Raw genomic sequence first — 20407 nt, forward strand, 5'->3', positions numbered from 1 at the left:
AGTGTCATATGTTGATATCAATCCATTGTGTAAATCCAATGTGTAAATCCATTGTCAATCAGGATCGTGGCGACTTTGTCTTCTTTTTTTTAATTTTTTTATTTACTTTTGATCATTATTATATATTTATTCTATTGTTGTTTATTGTTATGTGTTAAATTTTTATGTCTTTATTTATTATTTATATTTAGACTTGATTCGATAGGAATCTGTTATTTATATTAATTAGATAAAATTAAACTTATATTTATTTTCGACTGGAAAGAATTCAGTGAAGGCGAAATGTCTCGATATTCGTCTCAATAATTTAATAAGCGATCTTTGTTTTTATTCTTCACTTATGCGTTCATCCTTGGTTCTTAAAATTATTCGTTGCTTCCAATAACAAGTTTGATTTGATTATATTTTTATAATTAATTTTTAATAATTACGAATTTTTTCAAATATTTAACAAAACAAATATAAAATTGTTTAGGAAATATTTCATTTACTATAAAAGCTTGTAAAATCAAGAATGTTTTCTTGAGAAACAGTAAAGAGAAACAGTAAAAACAAAAAATACAAAAAATACAAAATAACGTAACAAATCCATTTCTTTCAGATCATTATCGGAATAGATAGCAAATAGACATATTATTTTTCTGATATGACATATATTTTTAATTAAATGTTATATGAACTTTAACTTTTTATTAATATCATGAGACTGAGATTTCAAATAAAAATTCAGGTTTTTATAAAAGACAAGTCACATCGCACATATATCAATCGCATTATAATTTCTAGCAAAAGCATTCATTTTTTAAGTATACAATATTTGCACACATATAATATAATAACTTGGAAGAATTATACTTGCATATTGCACCAGATCATTCAATACATTATACTCTACAATTAGTATATTGCTTTGAGAATTGCCGATAACATTGTAACATGTTAAATGATATACCTTTTATTCTCTATTGTCACAAATAATACAATTTTCAAATTGTATATAAGTTTTGTTATTGCTCTATTTGTGTGTTCCTTTGTTATCTATAAGTTTGAAGTTATAATCGAGGAATCTTATACTTCTAGATTTTGCTTCTGCATCTAATTTTTAAAATAACGATTTTATTATTTATTTCATGTAATTTATTTTTAAATATTCTTAATCCACATAAAATAATTTGGACAATAGAAAATTTATATAATTAATCGAATTATTTATATAAATAATTATCATAATTATAATAATTAAATATAACACAGAGATATTTATAAATATATAATATATATATACTGAATATTTCTGTGTGTGTGTGTGTGTGTGTGTGTGTGTGTGTGTGTGTGTGTGTGTGTGTGTAACGCTGAATATCAAATTTCAAAATATTAATCAAGTCAAATTCCAAAATATCAAAAAAATATATATATATATAAAATATAATAAAAATTCACACAATAGCGAATGTATCATGCCAAATCATCAAAAAATAAATTATAGACATACAAAGATAACAACATTAGCAATATGCTTATTGGTTTTGTATAATTTGGATTAAAATATCATGGAGAGAAAAAAGAGAAACAGAAGGAAGATATTAAACTCTTAATGTTCTTTATTATATGCATTAATGTGATATCAGTAGATAATTATTACAAAATATATTGATAATACTAAAAATATATAGCATACATAAAACGAAATTTAAGTTTCTAGTAATAAACTAGTAAGTTCATAATAATAAACAGTTACATATGTTATATAATTTTCATACATTAGGACAACAACAATTCTATCTTTCTTTCCTGTCTTAATATATTAAAGATAAGCATGTGAAAATCAATGTTATATCTATCTTTATATGTCCATAAGACAAATACAGATGAAATATCAAATACAAATAATATAAATAATGCATAAAAAATAATTTAAATTAAAAAACTCTTAATGATAAACTGTTACTTACTGATAAACTGATAAACTAGTTACTCCAGTTATTTTATAAAAACATGTTAAACAATAATAATATTCGTTAGTGTTTATGCATTCTAATACATTCTAAAAAAATATAAATATTAAAATATCAGTATATTATACAGGAATGAATAAGATCGACTAGGGCAAGTATCAAACAACTTTTGATTAATTGATAAGAACACTAAATAAAGCAATAAATGTGAAAAAAACGATATAACTTTAAGTTACTAAACTTTAAGTTATTAAAAATAATTCTATAAATATTAAAAAAATTTCTAATAAGAAATTTGAAGATGTATATTGTATTTATGTTATTATTATAAATAAATATACATAAAAATAAAATTTATATCATTGTTACATTTATCCAAATTTGTTTCATAACTTTTACAAAACTTGTGAAAAAAATAATATCTTTAAAAGTATCAATATATAAAATTGAATTGTAAAAAATAAATATTAATGTCAAATAAATCTATTAAAATTATTGATCTTGAATTATGTGTTGGAATATAAATTAAACAATTTTATATTGAAAACATTGAAATCTTTGAATAAAATAATTAAATTTTACATTCTAACATAATTTACATAATTTAATTTCTTAGACCACATCATATATTGTTTCATATATTAATAACTTAATATACTGTATTGTACAATATGTAAGTAAAAATAGTATATAAAAATCGACAATTCTCTCGAATAAAATAATATCAAATACCTGATATAATCAGGTAATGGGAGCACATTTGAGGAACAATTTTACTTTCTTGTCTTTTCTAATATAGAAATGTAAAATATGATAAAATTGTATTTTATTTCCAATAAATATCAAAAATGTATTTTATATTGATCTCATAATATTAATAATTATAATATTTATAATATTATGAAATTAAAATTATATATTACAAAATTATTATAAAATAAAAATAAAATATTATAAAATTATAATATTTTTGGGATATTTTAATCATTGTTATCACTGATTAACATTATAACTCTTATCATAATGTCAACAAATTATTAAAATTCAAATATGTATATATGATCTCTTACCTATTAATTTTATAAAAAATAAAATAAAATATAGAAAAATATAGTAAAATATAGAAAAGAAAAATAATATTATGTGGAAAAAATCATATGGAGAAATTGAGGTTACTTCCACAAGTATTGCTAACATATTGTACTTTTCATAATCATAAAAACTTACAAAGTTCAATTTCTTTTATTATTTAGAATAATAAAAATATAGTATAAAATATCCTGTTCGTATATACATATATACATATGTACATATGTAGATATGTATATGTGATGTGTGTACGCGCGCGCGCGCGCGTGTGTGTATGATGTATGTATGTATGTATGTATGTATGTATGTATGTATGTATGTATGTATGTATGTATGATGTATGTATGTATGTATGTATGTATGTATGTATGTATGTATGTATGTATGTATGTATGTATGTATGTATGTATGTATGTATGTATGTATGTATGTATGTATGTATGTATGTATGTACGTACGTATGTATGTATGTATGTATGTATGTACGTATGTATGTATGTATGTATGCATGTATGTATGTATGTATGTATGTATGCATGTATGTATGTATATATGTATGTATGTATGTGCAGGATATTTTATACCATATCACTGTGATTTGGTCGATTCACTATCATGTTGTATATTCGATTTTACGTTGTATTTCGATATTTATGATATTTATTGAAAATGATAATATAATTCTATTTTATTATGCAAATGAATCAAATTATACTAGGTATCAATGTTTACTTTAAATTGGTATTTATATACCTCTTGTTTCATTCATTGTCTGATATATGATGTGATGTAGTAAAATTAACAATAAATGATTCAGTTGATTACAATATAATATATATTTATGTATTTGCAGTAATATTTTATCTACTTATTGGCAAACTTTCCAAAATTGTCGATAAAAGTATTCGATAAAAAGTAGGTATTTTTCAAAAAAGAGAAACTTGAACTTAATTATGAATATTTTCATCTTTTGCACAAATTATAGAAACCTTTTTTGATTGCCATATAAATAATAGCGAGAAAAAATTAATCAGATGACTGAGCCATAAAAAAGATTTTAGTAGTAAGATAGATAAATAATGCTTCACTGATAATTAATGACAATTATTACTCAAAACTTAAATGTGTGCTCTGTTTGCCTATTCGGAAAAAAAGATTCAAATTTTATAAAAATTGGACAAAATAAGATGATCTATTTTAAAAAAGACAAAACTAATTGCCTTTGTTTGCATTATTAGGAAATACTTCCAAAATTTCAGTCTATTTTTTAAAGCTTTGAATACTGGAATCAAATTGCTATAAACCTACAAAATATGCACGAGTTTTTTTATGATATGGAGACTTTAAATACTTATATATGTAAATATATGATGTATAAGATTATATTGTAATCCCAGTAAATAGTTGACCAAGCATACTGCATAGATGACACATATATGAAGTGGATGCTACCGCTTTCTTTTCATACCCTTACGGTATCCTTTACCAAACCAACCTGGATTCTTTGGAGATGCTACAGGAGTGTCCGCGCGAATTACTAATGCATCTTCTTCTTGTTTTTGCTCATTTTCGGTTTTTGTTGGTACTGGACAGTCCCCATCACGTTGATAATACAAACAAGTAAGGGAGCCCTCATGCTCCATACAAAATGAACAAGCTGGCTTCGGCTTTGGTGCTTCTGCCGGCGTATTTGGTACTTGTATGAAGGGATAATAAAATAATGGTGTCAATTGAGGATACATGTACATGGGGGGAAATGGCAAGCCCATAGATAAAAATGGTAATGCGGCAAAAAAGGGTGCTGGATAGGTAGTTGTTATATCAGCCATTGCTATAGGTGATATGCAGTCCTCTTCATCAGTTCGTTGCACTGTACATTTAACATTCTCATCACTGCTTTGGCTTAAAGGTTCCTTCTTGATTTCTGGCTCCTCAAGACATGGTTGAGTCGTAGTAAGCTGTTCACAGTTTTGAAGTTTCACTGCATGAAAAAAGATTGGATCCTTTGTGCGATTATAATGTGGTATCTCTAATCCCAGATGATTCATAACTTTCTTCATCACTTCATCACATTTTCCATTTATCTTTAAAACTGCATTCTCATCTTTTGGAGTCCATTGCAAATTGACAATGTAAAGGGAAGCCCTTTTCTGAACGGGCTTATCCATTTGCCACAACCATGGATACTTTTTAAGAACTTTCAGACTAGAACCCAGACATAATATGACATCTGCTTGTTTCGCAGCTCTAGTTGCTCCGCTCCAATTGATTGGCCAAGGCAGATTACCTCTTTCGCCGAAATGGACAATTGAATCTTGCAATGTCGAATTACATCTGTGACATAATCTTCCTGTACCGTGTTGATATCGCGCAGTCTTTTCAGTAACATCAAAAAGTCTCCAGTATTCTCTAGATGGCTTGCATATTCTACAAACTTCTACATACATATTACCATGAACTTCAGATAAAAGATTACGCGGAATACCACTGCGTAAATGTAATCCGTCACAATTTTGAGAAACCACATGTTTGAGAACTCGTGCTTTATACAACGCATAAATGGCCATATGCGTCAATGTTGGCTCAGCTTGACTTAAATCGTGATTCCTTGAAAATAACAAAATATAATACAAAGTTATTCATATTTAAATATTTATATGTAATGTCAATAGGCTTTTATATCTTTATGTTATGTTGTGCCATTGATAAAGATATATATGATGTAAAGTGTAGACAAATGATATTGATAAATAAAATTGATATGAAATAAGAAATATAAATAAAAACAAGAATATGATATTCTCTACATTATTTTTCTCTACTTTATTTTTTCCTTTTAAATTTCACCGCACAGTCTTGATTTACTAAAAAATAACAAGACAAGAAAAAATTATTTATCACAAGATTAAATTAAGACAATTCTTACCCGATATCTTTTCCTTGCTGCATACGAGTCCAAACTCCATTAGTTCCTCTGTAATCTGGAATAGATGCTGCTGTACTGATACCAGCACCAGTGTAAACTGCGAGTGACGTTGCTCTACTGATTGCTGCTGCCAAGCGCATACATTTTTCCTCCAAGATCTCAGGTGCATCTTCAACTTCCTCTAATCGTGCCTTTATTCTATCTCGTTTCTCTTGTCTATAAAAATAAACACAAAGAAATTATAAATAGTTATATATTTCACTTAAGATTATATATTAAATAACATATCAATGCTCATATTAATTATATTTTAAATTATTATTTAAATTATATTTATATTATGACTGTGAATTATCAATAGAATTATCAACAGAAGATATAATGTATAAAACATATAAATGTTATTAAAATTATAATTTTTCTATATCTTGCTTCAATACCTCGTGGCTATTTTTTTATTTTCTGGTTAACTTGTGATTTAGGCTTAATCTGATGATAATATAAAAATTATTTTTCTATTTATAGTTAATCACTGAACTGATCATTTTATATAACTAATAATTTTAACGATTAGCTTTATCAATTTACTCATTAATCACAAATAGAAAATCATAATTTTTACGTCATATCAGATTAAATCTAAATCATAAGTCAATGGTTAACCAGAAAATGAAAAACTAGGTCCACAGGTAAAATTTAAATTTATTTGTTGCATAAAGTCGCAAAAATTGAAAAAAGAAATAATATAGGAATACCTATACAAAAATTTAACTCTGTTTAAAGGCAAATTTAATTATGGACGACAACGTCAAGTAGCTACGAATAATTATTTAAAAAAATTAGCTGCTCGTAATGTAGCCATTACCGTAAGTTAACCTCTTTCACTACATCGCTGCAGGAAGCAAGTATCCCGGTTTCCTCTGCCGTCCTGTCGATTTCGGATTTTTGCAAAATCGCTGCCACCTGAGACAAGAACGTTAATATCTTAATGAGATTTATTTGTGTACGATGCGTTTATCAACGTAATATTACGGATGAAGGATCAAACATATTCGGACAACACACTAGTAATAATCCTGCAAGATCGTATAATAGTAACTCACGTACCTTTTTGAAGGTGGCCACTCGTTCGTCTTTGACTTTAAAAGCTTTCAATGCGGCGGTACGTCTTCGCGACAGAAATCTCTCGTCCCTCGTCTCCTCCATCTTTAATCAAAACGTTGACAGTGACGTACCATTATCCATGCTTGATACGCCACGTTTTGATCGCAATTGCGTCGGTTTTTTTGATGGATAAGAACCGATGTAAGTTTGTACCGATGTACTTGGCGAATAGCACTTTGCACTTTACAGTATCATTTAAATCGTCCTACGTTTTGTTTGTCTCGATATTATTGATAACGAATGATTATACGAGATTACGATGACATGACATATGACACGAGAAGTCGGCTCGGCATCAGAATAGCTTAAGGTTATGACTGCGTTCCGATGTTCGCTACTAGTACTAGAAATCTATAATATATGCGACATAAATTATATTTTCGGAAATGACAGTGAATATTGGATTGCAAATTGTGTATAAGAAGATTAAGGGCCTATTCAGACAAATTTATAATTATGTGTATAAAGTCCATATTCTGAATTCTCTTTTATTGATAAAAGTGCTTGTAAAAGTGGGAGCGTCTCGTTTGACCACGTTACAATTGGACATAACCACTTAGAGACCGATGTCTGGAGATTTTCCGCTAGATCAACCAATAAAAAAGTTTTATTTTAAATTGGCCATCGACAATGCGAGCAATGTTGAGCGTCATGCATTATAAAATTGTAAACAAATTGACCAACCAGAGTTTACTTGTTTTTCTCATGGTTCAAAAATATTCGATTGATTGATCAATTTGCTTATGTCTTACGATTACGACAAAAATTTTTTCACGTGCAATGGTCTTTAGGTTCTAATTATGAAAGAAATTTTCTTACGTCCAATAAATATATTACTACAGATTCTAAAATTAGGGAAAAATCACAAATAACATAAATATATATATGCATAATAGCTAATTCTTATCGATATTTATTCGCGAATTTTTTAAATTATAGATTCAATTTAGTTTTAAAAAAAATTATTAAAATTCATGATGTTCCGCCAAGTCTAATCCTCACCAAAAACTGAAAATGTAACCATGGCTACAATTCAACACATTTCTTCCTAAAAAGTTGTGTTAATTTTTATTCAATTTTTGTTTATATTACTTAATATTGGCCTAATCTATAATCTAATTTAAAAACTTGCTAAGCCAGCTCCAACTAAAAAAAAAACTAAAAAACAAAAAAAAATCATTGTTTATCTCTTGTCGAAAGTACAATACGATTACGAATTAATTTCACTTTGGAAATATGTCTGATGATTTATTAGCGAAGGAAAAAGAGTTTCACAGGTTGAATCGTAATCTTCAATTGAAGACATGTGATATAATGAAAAAAGTAGATTCAATCGTGCATGCTTGTGCCACCAATGATTTGCTTGACAATATAAATCAAACATCTTCAAATATTGTGATAAAAAATGCAAAACGTATACGTCCAAAAGATATATCAAATATAAATAAACAATTGAAAACATTGAATAAAGTTTCTGAAAGTCCATTAAAAGAATGCATCGATAACACTGAGATTTCGCCAAAAAATGATAACATAGGAAGTAAGGCTATTATAATTTTACTCAAAAGCAAGATAGATATGCTGTATAAAAAATTACAAGAAGTACAACTTGAGTATAATAATAAGGTAATTTTTTTCATTTCATTCATTTCGTTGTTCAGGATTGTATGTTATTACCTTATTGTACAATACTTGCACCAATTATAAATAAGAAAGCACTTGGAAAAATTAAAATACAAATAATTTTAATAAAAAAAGATGAAAATAAATTTCTGAAACAATTGTATTCATACACATAGTGCGATTGTTGTAAAGAATTAGAAGTGGAAAAGAAGAAACTTGAAGATATTCAAATTAAACTACGTAACCAAACAGAAACATTAAATGATACAATTACAAAACTGGAAAATTTAAATTCAGATGTACTATCAGACTGTCAAGTTTTAAAAAATGAAAATACTACTTTAAAAAAGGTATTTCTATATCTTTTTTATTGTAATTATGTTGTATTTTATAATTGATTTATAAGTCATTAATTCATTAAAGATATTCTTCTATAGGATTTAGAGAGTCTTAAAAAAGAAATAAAAATGTTAAATCAACAATCAACTAATCTTGATATGAGATTAAATAGATCACTAGAAAATAACGAGAAACTTAAAAATACATTGAAATATAGCCAGACAGAAGAAAAGGTATAAATATACTCTAACATATTAAATGTTGGATCTAATTTATTTGTTTACAACACATGAATCATACACACACACACACACACACACACACACACACACACACACACACACATATGTATATATATATATATAAATTTCTATAATTAAAAACAAAAATATTTATATGTCATATGTGCACTTCTTATATTGGAATATTAAGTTGGTATTAATTATGTAATTATATGATTACAAATATTATTCTAGAGTTTCATCCATTTTTATACATATTAGCTTTTATTATTTTTATAGAATTTTTTTCATTTTTACATAATATTCAATTTAATAATGTCGATCACCACTGTCGGTACAGCAGTCGACGTGTTGATAAAATTAAATTAAAGTTAGTACAATGTAAGTGACTTGTATTATCTTGTAGGAATTAAGAAATCAGATTAGGAAATTACAGGAAGATAAGAAATTAATTATAAAAAATTTAGAAAAACAACGATCAGAATTGATGCTTATGTTCAAGAAACAAACGCTACTCATGAACAATTTAAAAAAACAAAATGTACGTACTACATTTCATTAATTTCCCTGATTTGTGCAAAATGTTGCAAATTATTACAATTTTATAATTTTTTAGATGCTTTTAATGGCAAATGGACAAATTTACTTAACAAAGGAAGACTTTGCAAAATTATTAGAATGGAAACCTCAAAATACCTCTAATATGTCGTAATAACATAATAATAGATATGTTTTTCTATATATTTAGTCTATAAAATCTGTATTTCTCTTAGATTATATAATTTTTCTTTTGATCATTTCATCACTCAGTGAAGAAGAGTACGTTTTTAAAAAATATCTTGCATAAAATATTTAATGCAATAACTATCTTATATTTGTATACGAAAAATGAAATTTATTCTATTTCGTTCTTTCATCTTATAAAATCATCTTATAATTTGTATTTTATATATTATAGAACAAATCAAAGTTAAAATATATATATATATATATATATATATATATATATATATATATATATATACATATTAAAAATATTTATAAATATTTATAAAAAGATAAGTATATCTTGTATTTCATGTGTTAAAATCAAATGTCGAATCGAAATATTTTATACTTTTTCAATAAAGATATTTATAATTCATGGGATATTATTTATTCATCTTATGGACATTTATATTTCATATTTCTATTTCATTCCGTACACGTGCGCGCATATGTTTACAGTAATTTAGTTGAGTTTATATAAAATAATAAACATATATCTGTGTAAATAGGCCGTAGGAAGATTCGTATAGCATTTGTAACATATTCGGAAAACATATAAACAAAGTATCAATAATTGCTAGCAGATAAGTGGCAGATTTAAGCAGAAACGGCAACTAGTACCAATTATATTCACATCAATATACTGCAGTAGTTCTACCAGGTTGATAACAGAATGTCCATGCCTCGCCTCGGGGATTGTACGTAAATATTTTAATTTATTATTGAATGTTTTATTCTTTTTTATTTTTATATAGAATAAAAAATTGGAAATTAAAAAGCAGATATTCTAAGAAGATACTAATTTTCATCTATAATCAACTTTATATTAAACTTCTTTTCTATCAACAAAGTTTGCAATTTAGTATGATACATTTACATTTTATATCGTGTTTTGTTTTTGTCATTAATTTGCATTCAACTGTAGCTGTATGCTTAACTTTGCTCATATTTTTTTTATTACCAAATTCTGTTATATATATAATTTCTACCAATGCAATATGCTAACAACATTACATACAGCAAGTGTTGCGTAAATCTGTTTCTTAGCCATTAAAGTAAGTAGCAGACGCTTATTATAAAATTTATTCTCCACACACTTGTTGTTTGGGTACTTATGAAAAAAATCAGATAATTGGCAGTTGCTATGGAAATCATATGTTTTGTAGATAAAATTAAAATTTAATCTAAAATTATTTTTTTATTTTTCTTCCTAGAAAATTGCTTCAAAACAAAGTAATAACAAAAAAAACTTCTCTAAAAAAAATTTGATTTCCATTGCAACTACACCAAATCCAAGCTATTTTACTTTGACAGTTTCAGATATCTTATTCGATTTATTTACATAATTTCTGTATTTAGTGTAAGAAATAATAATTGATAACAAACTCTGAGTATACAAAAATTCGAAGCATCATATTTTGTTAATATGACCATGTAAGCATGAATATAAATACTCAATATTTGCTTTTAATCGCGACGCATAAAAAATTGTGTTACGCGACAAACTTAAAATAAATTTGAAAAATATGCAACTTTTTAAAATTTCACACAAATATGTGCTTATTTTGCGATAAAGGATGTAAATTTTTTACCTAGACATGTATGTAATAGTACACGTCTAAGCTTGTAAAAAAAGTCAAAATTTATTTTCATAATTTTTCAAAAAAATTGTTTCTTTTATATAGAAATATTAAATAATAGCAAATATCACAAGTACATGGATAAAGACCGCATGATATAGTCAGTATCCTTCTGCACAACCTATAAGCTTGATTGAATAACATTATGTTAATACTTTTGTAAAAAAAAAATTTGAAAAAAATTCGTAGTACACTTTAATAAAATATATTAAGTTCATATTTCTGTAGCTAAATATGTAGCCTACTCACCCTGCGAGCAAATATGTTAATACAGTTTAATTACAATAATTTTCAATTTATTCCTCTCACTCTTCGGATTTTTATTATCATCGGCAATATGCCGTGAGAAAATGTCATTAATATCTGAATATATCTAGAATCATATCGCATGTACTTAAAAGTTCTAAACTTCTCTCTCTCTCTTTTTCATTTAGTTTTATACATCGAGTTTTAAAAGTCAATCTCGAAATGATCGTAATCATTGAGCGCTTATAATTACAAGATCTACAACTCTTTCTGACTTTTATTGAGGGCACTAAAGTTAAAATTCATAAGCACCGCTCGTATAACTTGCTTCATTTATTACTAATTTTCTCCTTTTTTTTTAAATCACTTTATATCATAGATATTCTTACTGTTTCCATATTGCACCTCGAACACTAAGCGTTTCTTACGTCTCTTCTTACATCTCTCGCAGCAATAAAAATTTTACAAATATATAAACAAATTTACTCGAGATTAATTAACAGTAAGTAAAGAATGGACATATTAATTTTCAAATTCTATTTTGACTCAAAATAATAATTAAAGTTGTTATCTTCGAACTTTGTATACAAAAATTACTCTTAAATTTCATTTTGTAATATTGATCTTTTTGATCAATTGCTAATCATACGGTATTAGTATATTCATTAAAAAAAAATTCAGCATTAGATTTGTAATTTCAAATATTCTATCTAGGACACAAATAGTTGACGTAATTATGCTATCGCATAAAAACGTTTCAAGTGCTATGATTATAATGGTAGAATTTTACATACATTGTTATAAAATTTTCTGGCTTATGTGTGCTACTGTAAAAGTTGAACTTTTGCTAAAATGCATTACTATCTATGTGCTCACAGAAATTTTGTACAATTGTTTTTAATTATATAGTACATCTTATTGTACGCGTGGGAAATTCACGTGTTTTCTTTATGTGTAACCAAGTACAACTTATAATAATTTTTGTATATAACATTGGACATAACACATTTCATTTGTTCCATTTACAATATTCTTTTTAATTTGTAAAAAATAATTTTCAGTTACAATAATTTGCAGTTGAAAGACCAGAAAATATAGATGATATTGGCAATGCAATAAAAATACATTCTTTTTTTTAGTCTTTTATATAATTCTCTATAGATTATCTAAGATCTTAAATGTTTTATGACACACATTTTATTACAGCGAAGCGGTGTGTCTCATTTTATGTAAAAACCAGCACAGACAGTAACACATCTAGCACTGATTACGAAATAATTTTATTAATATCTTTATGCTATATTCATATATCTTAAAAGATATATAAAAAGCCAAACTTCTAAATGCGACCAGAATGACAGTATAGTACAAAGGTATTCATGTACAGAATAAAAATACAGGGAATTACATTCGAGACCTTAAATAAATATTTTGATACGTATATAGCAATGATAATGAGTGATCATGTATGTTGTATGTTAAAGTTATTTTTGTTTCCAGTATATGGAGTATCGTTGCTTTAAAATTGCCTACTGATCATGCCAGATAGCTGTAAGTGTCCTTTTGACCCTCTGTACGTTCCAAATATTCTTTTTCAATTAAAATATCTATACATTTCTGAAAGAAGAGTATCCAGTTTTCATTGAAACATTCATATGATTTTGTTGCTTTCTTATTATATTTACTTTGATCAATAATATTGTATCCATAAAATTTTTTAAAACATGTACTTTTTAAAATTTTGTGAACCGATTATTAAAGATTAAAGTAAATATAAAAAATGCGTGTGTGTCAACAAAAATCTGTATAAACAATACATATATATATATTTGAAAATAGAAGAATAAAATTAATATTTGAAAATAAAATCTTTTTAAGAAACTCACCTTAATGACATGTACTCTAGGCTTGAATCTAGAGCTTAATTGATTCAATACTTCTGCCACCAACTGTTGATGTTTCAATACTTTCCGCATTTTCATAATTCTAACAATTGCAGCCTGAATTAAAAGTTTCCTATCTTCTTCTATGTGTTTGTGCGTAGTTTCTTGTTCAACCTTTAATTCCGTCTTCATCGGGATATTAATATTTACCCTTAATTTCTTGCTGTAAAATGAGAAAATATTTTTTCTTATCAATCTTAATAAACAATAATTAGGTGTGTGTGTGTATATATATATATATATGTGTGTGTATGTGTGTGTGTGTGTGTGTGTGTGTGTGTGAAAATGACATACTTTTTGTATCCTGTAAAAAGTTCTACCGTTGATAATGGAGTCAATTCAGCTACATCATCACTAGCTGCAGTTAATAGTTTGGCTTTTAAGAGTATTTGAATAACCTACACAAAGAAACTTTTAGTACTTTATCACTTGTGTATTTACCGCTATTAGATTATATTACCTGCAATAAAAAATCCATTTTTATTTGTGTTGCATACTGTAGTTGTTGTATTGACCATGCTGTAGAGCCATTGTATGCTAACAAAACTGCCATTTGGAAAGTTGATGCTTGTAATGTATACCTATTTTTAAAACAATTCGTATGTAACTCTCCTTTAGACATATTATACAGCCAATTTAACTTTCTACCACTGTGCTGTGAACTATAGAAAGTAGTAAACCTATGTACAGATCTTTCAAGCTGAAAATAAAAATCATGAATAAGTAATCAATGAAAATTTTGAAAAAAAAAAAAAAAAATTAAGATTTGATTTTTTTCGGTATATATCACCTCTGTTGGCAAAGAAAACGTGAAGGACTGTTGGAATGGCCATGAACCAGAAGATAAAACTTGTATACTGAAGTCTATGTCTAACGGTTCAGCAGAATTTGTCAAATGCGTCTTAAATTGTTCGTTTAGATCTTTTGACACACCGATATCCTGTGGATAGATTACTATTACAATTAAACTGTTATATTTTTCCAGTATTTCTTATAAAATATACATATTAACTAATATCTATTAATAAAATCTCAAATAAAGTTATTTACAGAATGTACAGAATGTTTCTAAAATAAGAAACCATTTTAGAATTATATTTAATTTATTTTATAAAAAAATGTCATATAACATATATCTATAAATATCAATTTAATTTTTCAAAATCTCATTATAAAATATATTCAAGATAAAATCACATTCTTAAAACGAATTATCTTCTTCAATTAAATCAGTAAAGAATATTCTTTCATTAATCTGTCCATTTTTTGAATTTTCATTCGATAACTTTTCAATTACATGTCTAACTTATCTATGAATGTGTCATAAAATTCACTGTATCATAAAATTCAGAATATTAAAAATAATTATGCTTGCATTCAATTAATTTAACTATTACGTTAGTAATTTAAAAGACTATTATTTTTACATTTATTATATACAAATGTACAACAAGTATATATTAATATTGATAATGATATTATTTGTTCATTCAAATGTTTAAGTAAATTAAATTGCTAAATAATCAAGATTAATTAAATTTTTATTTTATTTTTTTTTTAAATAAGACTTAATAAAACTCGTACTCTTATCTAAAAAAAATATTTTATATATTTTTATGCATAATTATAGAAACTGTTATTGTGCACTTGTAGAGATACATATTTATACGATAATTTTTAATTAATGCAATGTGTAGAATAGAAAAATTTGATTTCTTATTTCAGAACACTGTGTTTGTGTGTGTGTGTATAAAATTAAATGTTATATTACCTGGAACATACGCTGTAACTTTGAAGTATATTCAAATCCACAAGCTTGTTTCAACTTAGAAATCATGGAAGCTTCTGCATCATCATTAGCAGACATATGTTGTACTAATCGTTTTGCTAACATTTTGCTGTAGAATTTTTGAAATACATCTTTGTCTTCAATGTATTTGAACACTACCATCTATAAAGAAAAAATATAAATTAAAGTAATTTTTTCATGAAAATTAAAAAAAGTTAAATTTATATACTATACTTACGACTTGATTAAGTGTATCTTCAAGTTCTGCCTCTTCTGGATTCTTACTACTTTTTTTAAGCAACAAATCGCAATATTTAGCTAATAATTCAGGCGACTTACTACTGCTGTTTGCTGCTCTTGTGACAGAGTTACTGTTGATAAACCGTCCACAAGCCTTGTCCAAGGCCGCAACAAAACCGCTATCATTATTAAATGCAACCAATACTAAAGCATTGTATTTTTTATGTACCTCTAAAATTGTATTAACATAAATCTTGGGATCCTGTAAACGAGGATTCGTTAACTCTTAGTCAATTCATAATATTATGCAATTCATAATATAATCATAGCTACACTAAATAAAAAAAGACATACATTAGCTGCAGAATCACCACACTTGTCTATAGCTGCCAGACCCTGATTAGCGATATGACTTTCTAACAGATTTCTCAATTCTCCAAGGCCATTTGGTATCCTGGCTACTAATTGATACATTCTACCCAAATCTGTATTTTTATCGGCATCCAGAAGATTCTGGAATTCAGAATGAAATATGTCCAAATGTTTCTCGATAAGTACTCTCTCGCATGTTTTTGCCAGTCGTTCGTGAGTCGTTTGGTGCAAATAAACACGCACTCGCTTTTGTTCTTCTAATAATCTCTGTTCCGCCTGTGCAGAAAAGATGCAAAGATGAATAAAATTTATTTTATATATTGTTTTTTTTTGTTTTGTTAAAGTTACCTTTTTCATATATTCTGTTACAGGATTTTGTCTAAGAAATTCTGAACTTTCACGAGTGTAGAATCGTTCCGTATCTTCAAGAAAAATATTTTCAAATGAATCTTTATACACTGTTAAATTTTGTCCTTTAGCACCTGGGTCTTCTTCATTTAAACCCAATTCTACATAACAATTGATGACACCGCTAACTAATCGGGTATTTATCGTTTCACCGTTGCGTTCTCTCTCGATTAATTTAAGCACTGCGTTAGTAACCTGGAAGAGAATGGGAGACAAATTTTACATTTCATAACAATGTAACAAGTATACATTGATATTAGCAAGAACATTTTTTACTTGTCTATTTAAATGCTTAAATAAATTATCTCGCCATGTAACCAGAGCTAACTGATAAATTTCATAAATTCCTTTGCGACCTTCTTCACATTCTCTTCGTACCCAGTGACGATTAAGATATGCACATACACCATTTAATACTTTACTACTGAATTGATATTCTTCCCATTGTCTTGTATAGAATTGTAGTACATCCTCATCCATCAAGTCAATGCCATGCTGCAATATTACGTGTGCATTACAATATATTTTTAAAACTTTGATAAAAAAAAAATGTATCTCTCTCTTATAGATATACACATATTTACTTTAAGTAAATTAATAAGATAATTTCTAAGAAAATCACGCAGACGTTTGTACAGCTCCAAACCCACTAACTGCGCACCTCCTTGCTGAATTTGTCCCTTTTTACTTTTAGTTGATGTTCTTGTCAATTGCTGATGAACACTTGTACAATAATTATATACATGTCTGTAGGAATTTTATAATAGGAAAATATCATGCATGGATAATTAACTTAGAGAAGAGAAATATAAATATTTTTCAAAGGATACGTATATAGCTCTATATATCTTGGTTTAGACATGCATTGCCTGTTATAAACTTGTTCTATGCCCTCACGCAGGTCTCCCCAAATTTGATCCAAATCAATCTGTTTGAGGCCTGGAGGACCACCTTGATGACTTCCAGCTCCTCCAGCGCCTCTATGTCCCGACATTCTGTTCTTGTATGCTCGTCGAGTAACTGTCACTGTTATTATACGCTACTATAATTTCTGTAGAAATAAATATAAAATTAATACTAAACTACTCTTCCTTTTAATAAGACTTAATTGATTATATATATATATATATATATATATATATGTGTGTGTGTGTGTGTGTGTGTGTGTGTGTGTGTTTTTGAATCATATATATACACACACACACACACACACACACACACAATATGTATGCATATATGATTCAAAACATAAGTTAGAAAAACAGATTTCTTTTTATATCTCTGTACAGAGAATAAAAGGTAGTTACGTTATTTTTAAATTATTTATTCGTAACATCTTTCAACTCGAAATAAAGAAACAAAAAATTTGTATAATTTAAGGATGTTATCAACGTTTTTCACATCAGGATATGTATCTCTCTATTGAATTCAAAATTCATATTCAAAGAAAGAAACTATGTGAAAAGAAAAGGTTAGTCAACGATGGGCATTCCGTTACATCGTGTACGACTCATACTTTTGGAGACTAAAGATAGAGACAGTCAGACGCGCAGAGAGAAAGACGAAGAACATTACAGAACGGGGAAGGGGAGAAGGAGAGGAGGGAGAGGGAGAGAGAATTGTGTTGAGAGGCGTATTCGCGTTCCTATTGCGTACTATATTTCTTTTTTTCCATAGAAGAGAGCGAATAGGAAAGAGGAAAAAAAGTATCCTGAGCGGGACACATTCGAAGAAAAACACGTACTCACCTACTGATATTCACCACCACATAACAAGATAACAACGGCCAACGAGGGACAACTCTCGTATGAAAATACGGTGGTGACCAGCTTTGTTCCGCGAACGTTGGAACAAACGATATTGATGTTATGCTGTTCCTTACATAAAATTTGTTACCGGGACTTATCACCTCGATCCTGTACAATTTGTCTTACACACGACGATGGGTGCAGCGACCCAACGCGACAAACCAATGTACGTGCTTGAGGAATTATCACGGTCACGGATCCACTGTTTCAGTTCTGACAGGTTAGACTGCCAACGTTACCAACCGCAACGTGCGATACGATAGGGTACCGTCTCGCACAGGGTAAAGTCTCGCTACAAATGCTTCGAAACGTTCGATTGACCAATCGGAACAAAAAATTTTACCAATCGACCAATCAAAAAATACTTCGTAGCATTTTTAGCATTACGTTGATATTGCATCCTTAAGGGCCTATAGACCTATCCAGATAAATTTGCACAGCAGCATAACCATATGCAGAAGAAAAATTATTCAATCGTATTTCTATAAAGACACATGTAGAATGTGATTGGATAATTTTCCTTATCATATGGTTATGCTGCTATGCAAGTTTGTCTGGATAGGTCCCTACTATGATGGTATTTTCACAAAAATTCAAGGTTAGACAACAATTTCCCGAAAAAGGGGATAATGTTGGTAACGAAATCTTCTAAACGAAATAATTTTAGTTTCAATGGATTAGTAGCACGGTTCAAGTAGTAATCTGTTAGTTTACACGTTCTTTTTGACATATGCGTGGATATAATGTAAATATAAAATATATTGTAATATTTTATTAAAATTAAATAAGGACAAATAAGTGAAAACATAAAGTGCGCAGAACATAATAAGTAAGAACATAAAGTGAACAAGGAAACAATAATAAATATTATATATATTAATGTGTGTATGTATGGTATGTGTACTGTGTGTGTGTGTGTGTGTGTGTGTGTGTGTGTGTGTGTGTGCGTGTGTGTGTGTGTGTGCGTGCGCGCGCGTGCGCGCGCGCGCGCGCGCGCGCGCATATATATGTATTGCGTCGTTAATTATTGTATTATTATTTATTGTTTTATACATAGTTTGATCTTATTTAATGATTGTTATTTTGTCTAGACTCTAATCATCACTGAATTTCTGTTGATTGTTGAACACTACTGATAAAGACTGTTGATGCTCGTGTCGAAAGCAGAGAGATTATTTCTAATTTAGCTAAAGCTGTAAAATTGGCTATGATGAGATTTCCACAATGAGATCTGATATTGACTGCGTTCAGCAAAAAAAGTAACTTTGCAACTGTAATTGATCGTGTAAGATTCTTCAATATGATTTATACATACAATATGGTTTATACATTTAAATCCATAGGAACTAAGGACAAAAACCAATCATATCAAAGATTTTTATAACAGTTGCAAAGCTACTTTCTCTGCTGAATGCAGCCATTGATAATATTGATAAATATATACGTAACACGACAGCAAGAGCGTTTGTAGTGTCGCATCCGCATTTACATTTTGACATGCCCGCGCATATGTCAAAAAGAATGTATAAATTAACAGATTACTACTTGAACAGTGCTACTAATCTATAGAAATTAAAATTATGTCATTCAGAAGATTTCGTTGGTACCAACATTATCCCCTCCATTTTTCGGGAAAATGTCGTGTAACCTGTTTCTGCACTAAAATTTTCTATTTCCGGCTAATAGTTGATTCTTATTTTAAGCCGTCATAAGTGAGTGATGCCCAAAGTGGAGCGATATTGTCCAATTTAAAATAAAATTATTTGATTGGTTGATCCAGTGGAAAATCTCCAAGCATTGATCGCTGTAAGTGGCTGTGTCCAATTACAACGTGGTCAAACGGGACGCTCTCTCT

The 20407-nt window shown here is 27.9% G+C and overlaps 3 protein-coding genes and 1 long non-coding RNA gene across 5 annotated transcripts; 2 read left to right on the forward strand and 2 right to left on the reverse strand.

The window, feature by feature from the left end:
* Positions 1 to 756: 756 nt before the first annotated feature.
* Sirt7 (sirtuin 7) lies at positions 757 to 7318 on the reverse strand. Its single transcript, XM_011642049.3, has 4 exons — positions 7078 to 7318; positions 6836 to 6933; positions 5971 to 6186; positions 757 to 5651 (listed from the first exon to the last, which is right to left on the reverse strand). Exons 1-4 carry the CDS (start codon positions 7174 to 7176, stop codon positions 4493 to 4495), a joined length of 1572 nt encoding a protein of 523 aa, XP_011640351.2. The 5' UTR covers positions 7177 to 7318; the 3' UTR covers positions 757 to 4492.
* Positions 7319 to 7648: 330 nt separating this feature from the next.
* On the forward strand, positions 7649 to 10098 carry LOC105429233 (testis-expressed protein 9). 2 transcript variants are annotated; one of them, XM_089071854.1, is made up of 5 exons: positions 7649 to 8760; positions 8934 to 9107; positions 9195 to 9329; positions 9745 to 9879; positions 9955 to 10098. In XM_089071854.1, exons 1-5 carry the CDS (start codon positions 8371 to 8373, stop codon positions 10048 to 10050), a joined length of 930 nt encoding a protein of 309 aa, XP_088927980.1. In that variant the 5' UTR covers positions 7649 to 8370; the 3' UTR covers positions 10051 to 10098. The 2 variants fall into 2 exon arrangements, with proteins under 2 accessions (XP_088927980.1, XP_088927981.1); XM_089071855.1 differs by lacking the exon at positions 8934 to 9107.
* Positions 10099 to 11406: 1308 nt separating this feature from the next.
* Cul1 (cullin 1) lies at positions 11407 to 18761 on the reverse strand. Its single transcript, XM_025218702.2, has 13 exons — positions 18493 to 18761; positions 17575 to 17795; positions 17329 to 17491; positions 17021 to 17239; positions 16685 to 16939; positions 16319 to 16612; positions 15963 to 16226; positions 15707 to 15886; positions 14726 to 14875; positions 14396 to 14635; positions 14230 to 14333; positions 13879 to 14098; positions 11407 to 13609 (listed from the first exon to the last, which is right to left on the reverse strand). Exons 2-13 carry the CDS (start codon positions 17736 to 17738, stop codon positions 13529 to 13531), a joined length of 2334 nt encoding a protein of 777 aa, XP_025074487.2. The 5' UTR covers positions 17739 to 17795; positions 18493 to 18761; the 3' UTR covers positions 11407 to 13528.
* Positions 18762 to 18933: 172 nt separating this feature from the next.
* LOC105429202 (uncharacterized) lies at positions 18934 to 20235 on the forward strand. The gene is made up of 2 exons (XR_016138066.1): positions 18934 to 19811; positions 19896 to 20235. It is a non-coding gene; the product is annotated as an uncharacterized LOC105429202 (long non-coding RNA).
* Positions 20236 to 20407: the final 172 nt, after the last annotated feature.

The sequence above is a fragment of the Pogonomyrmex barbatus genome, unplaced genomic scaffold (assembly GCF_055798465.1).
Source record: "Pogonomyrmex barbatus isolate J1 unplaced genomic scaffold, ASM5579846v1 scaffold12, whole genome shotgun sequence".
Classification (NCBI taxonomy): domain Eukaryota; kingdom Metazoa; phylum Arthropoda; class Insecta; order Hymenoptera; family Formicidae; genus Pogonomyrmex; species Pogonomyrmex barbatus.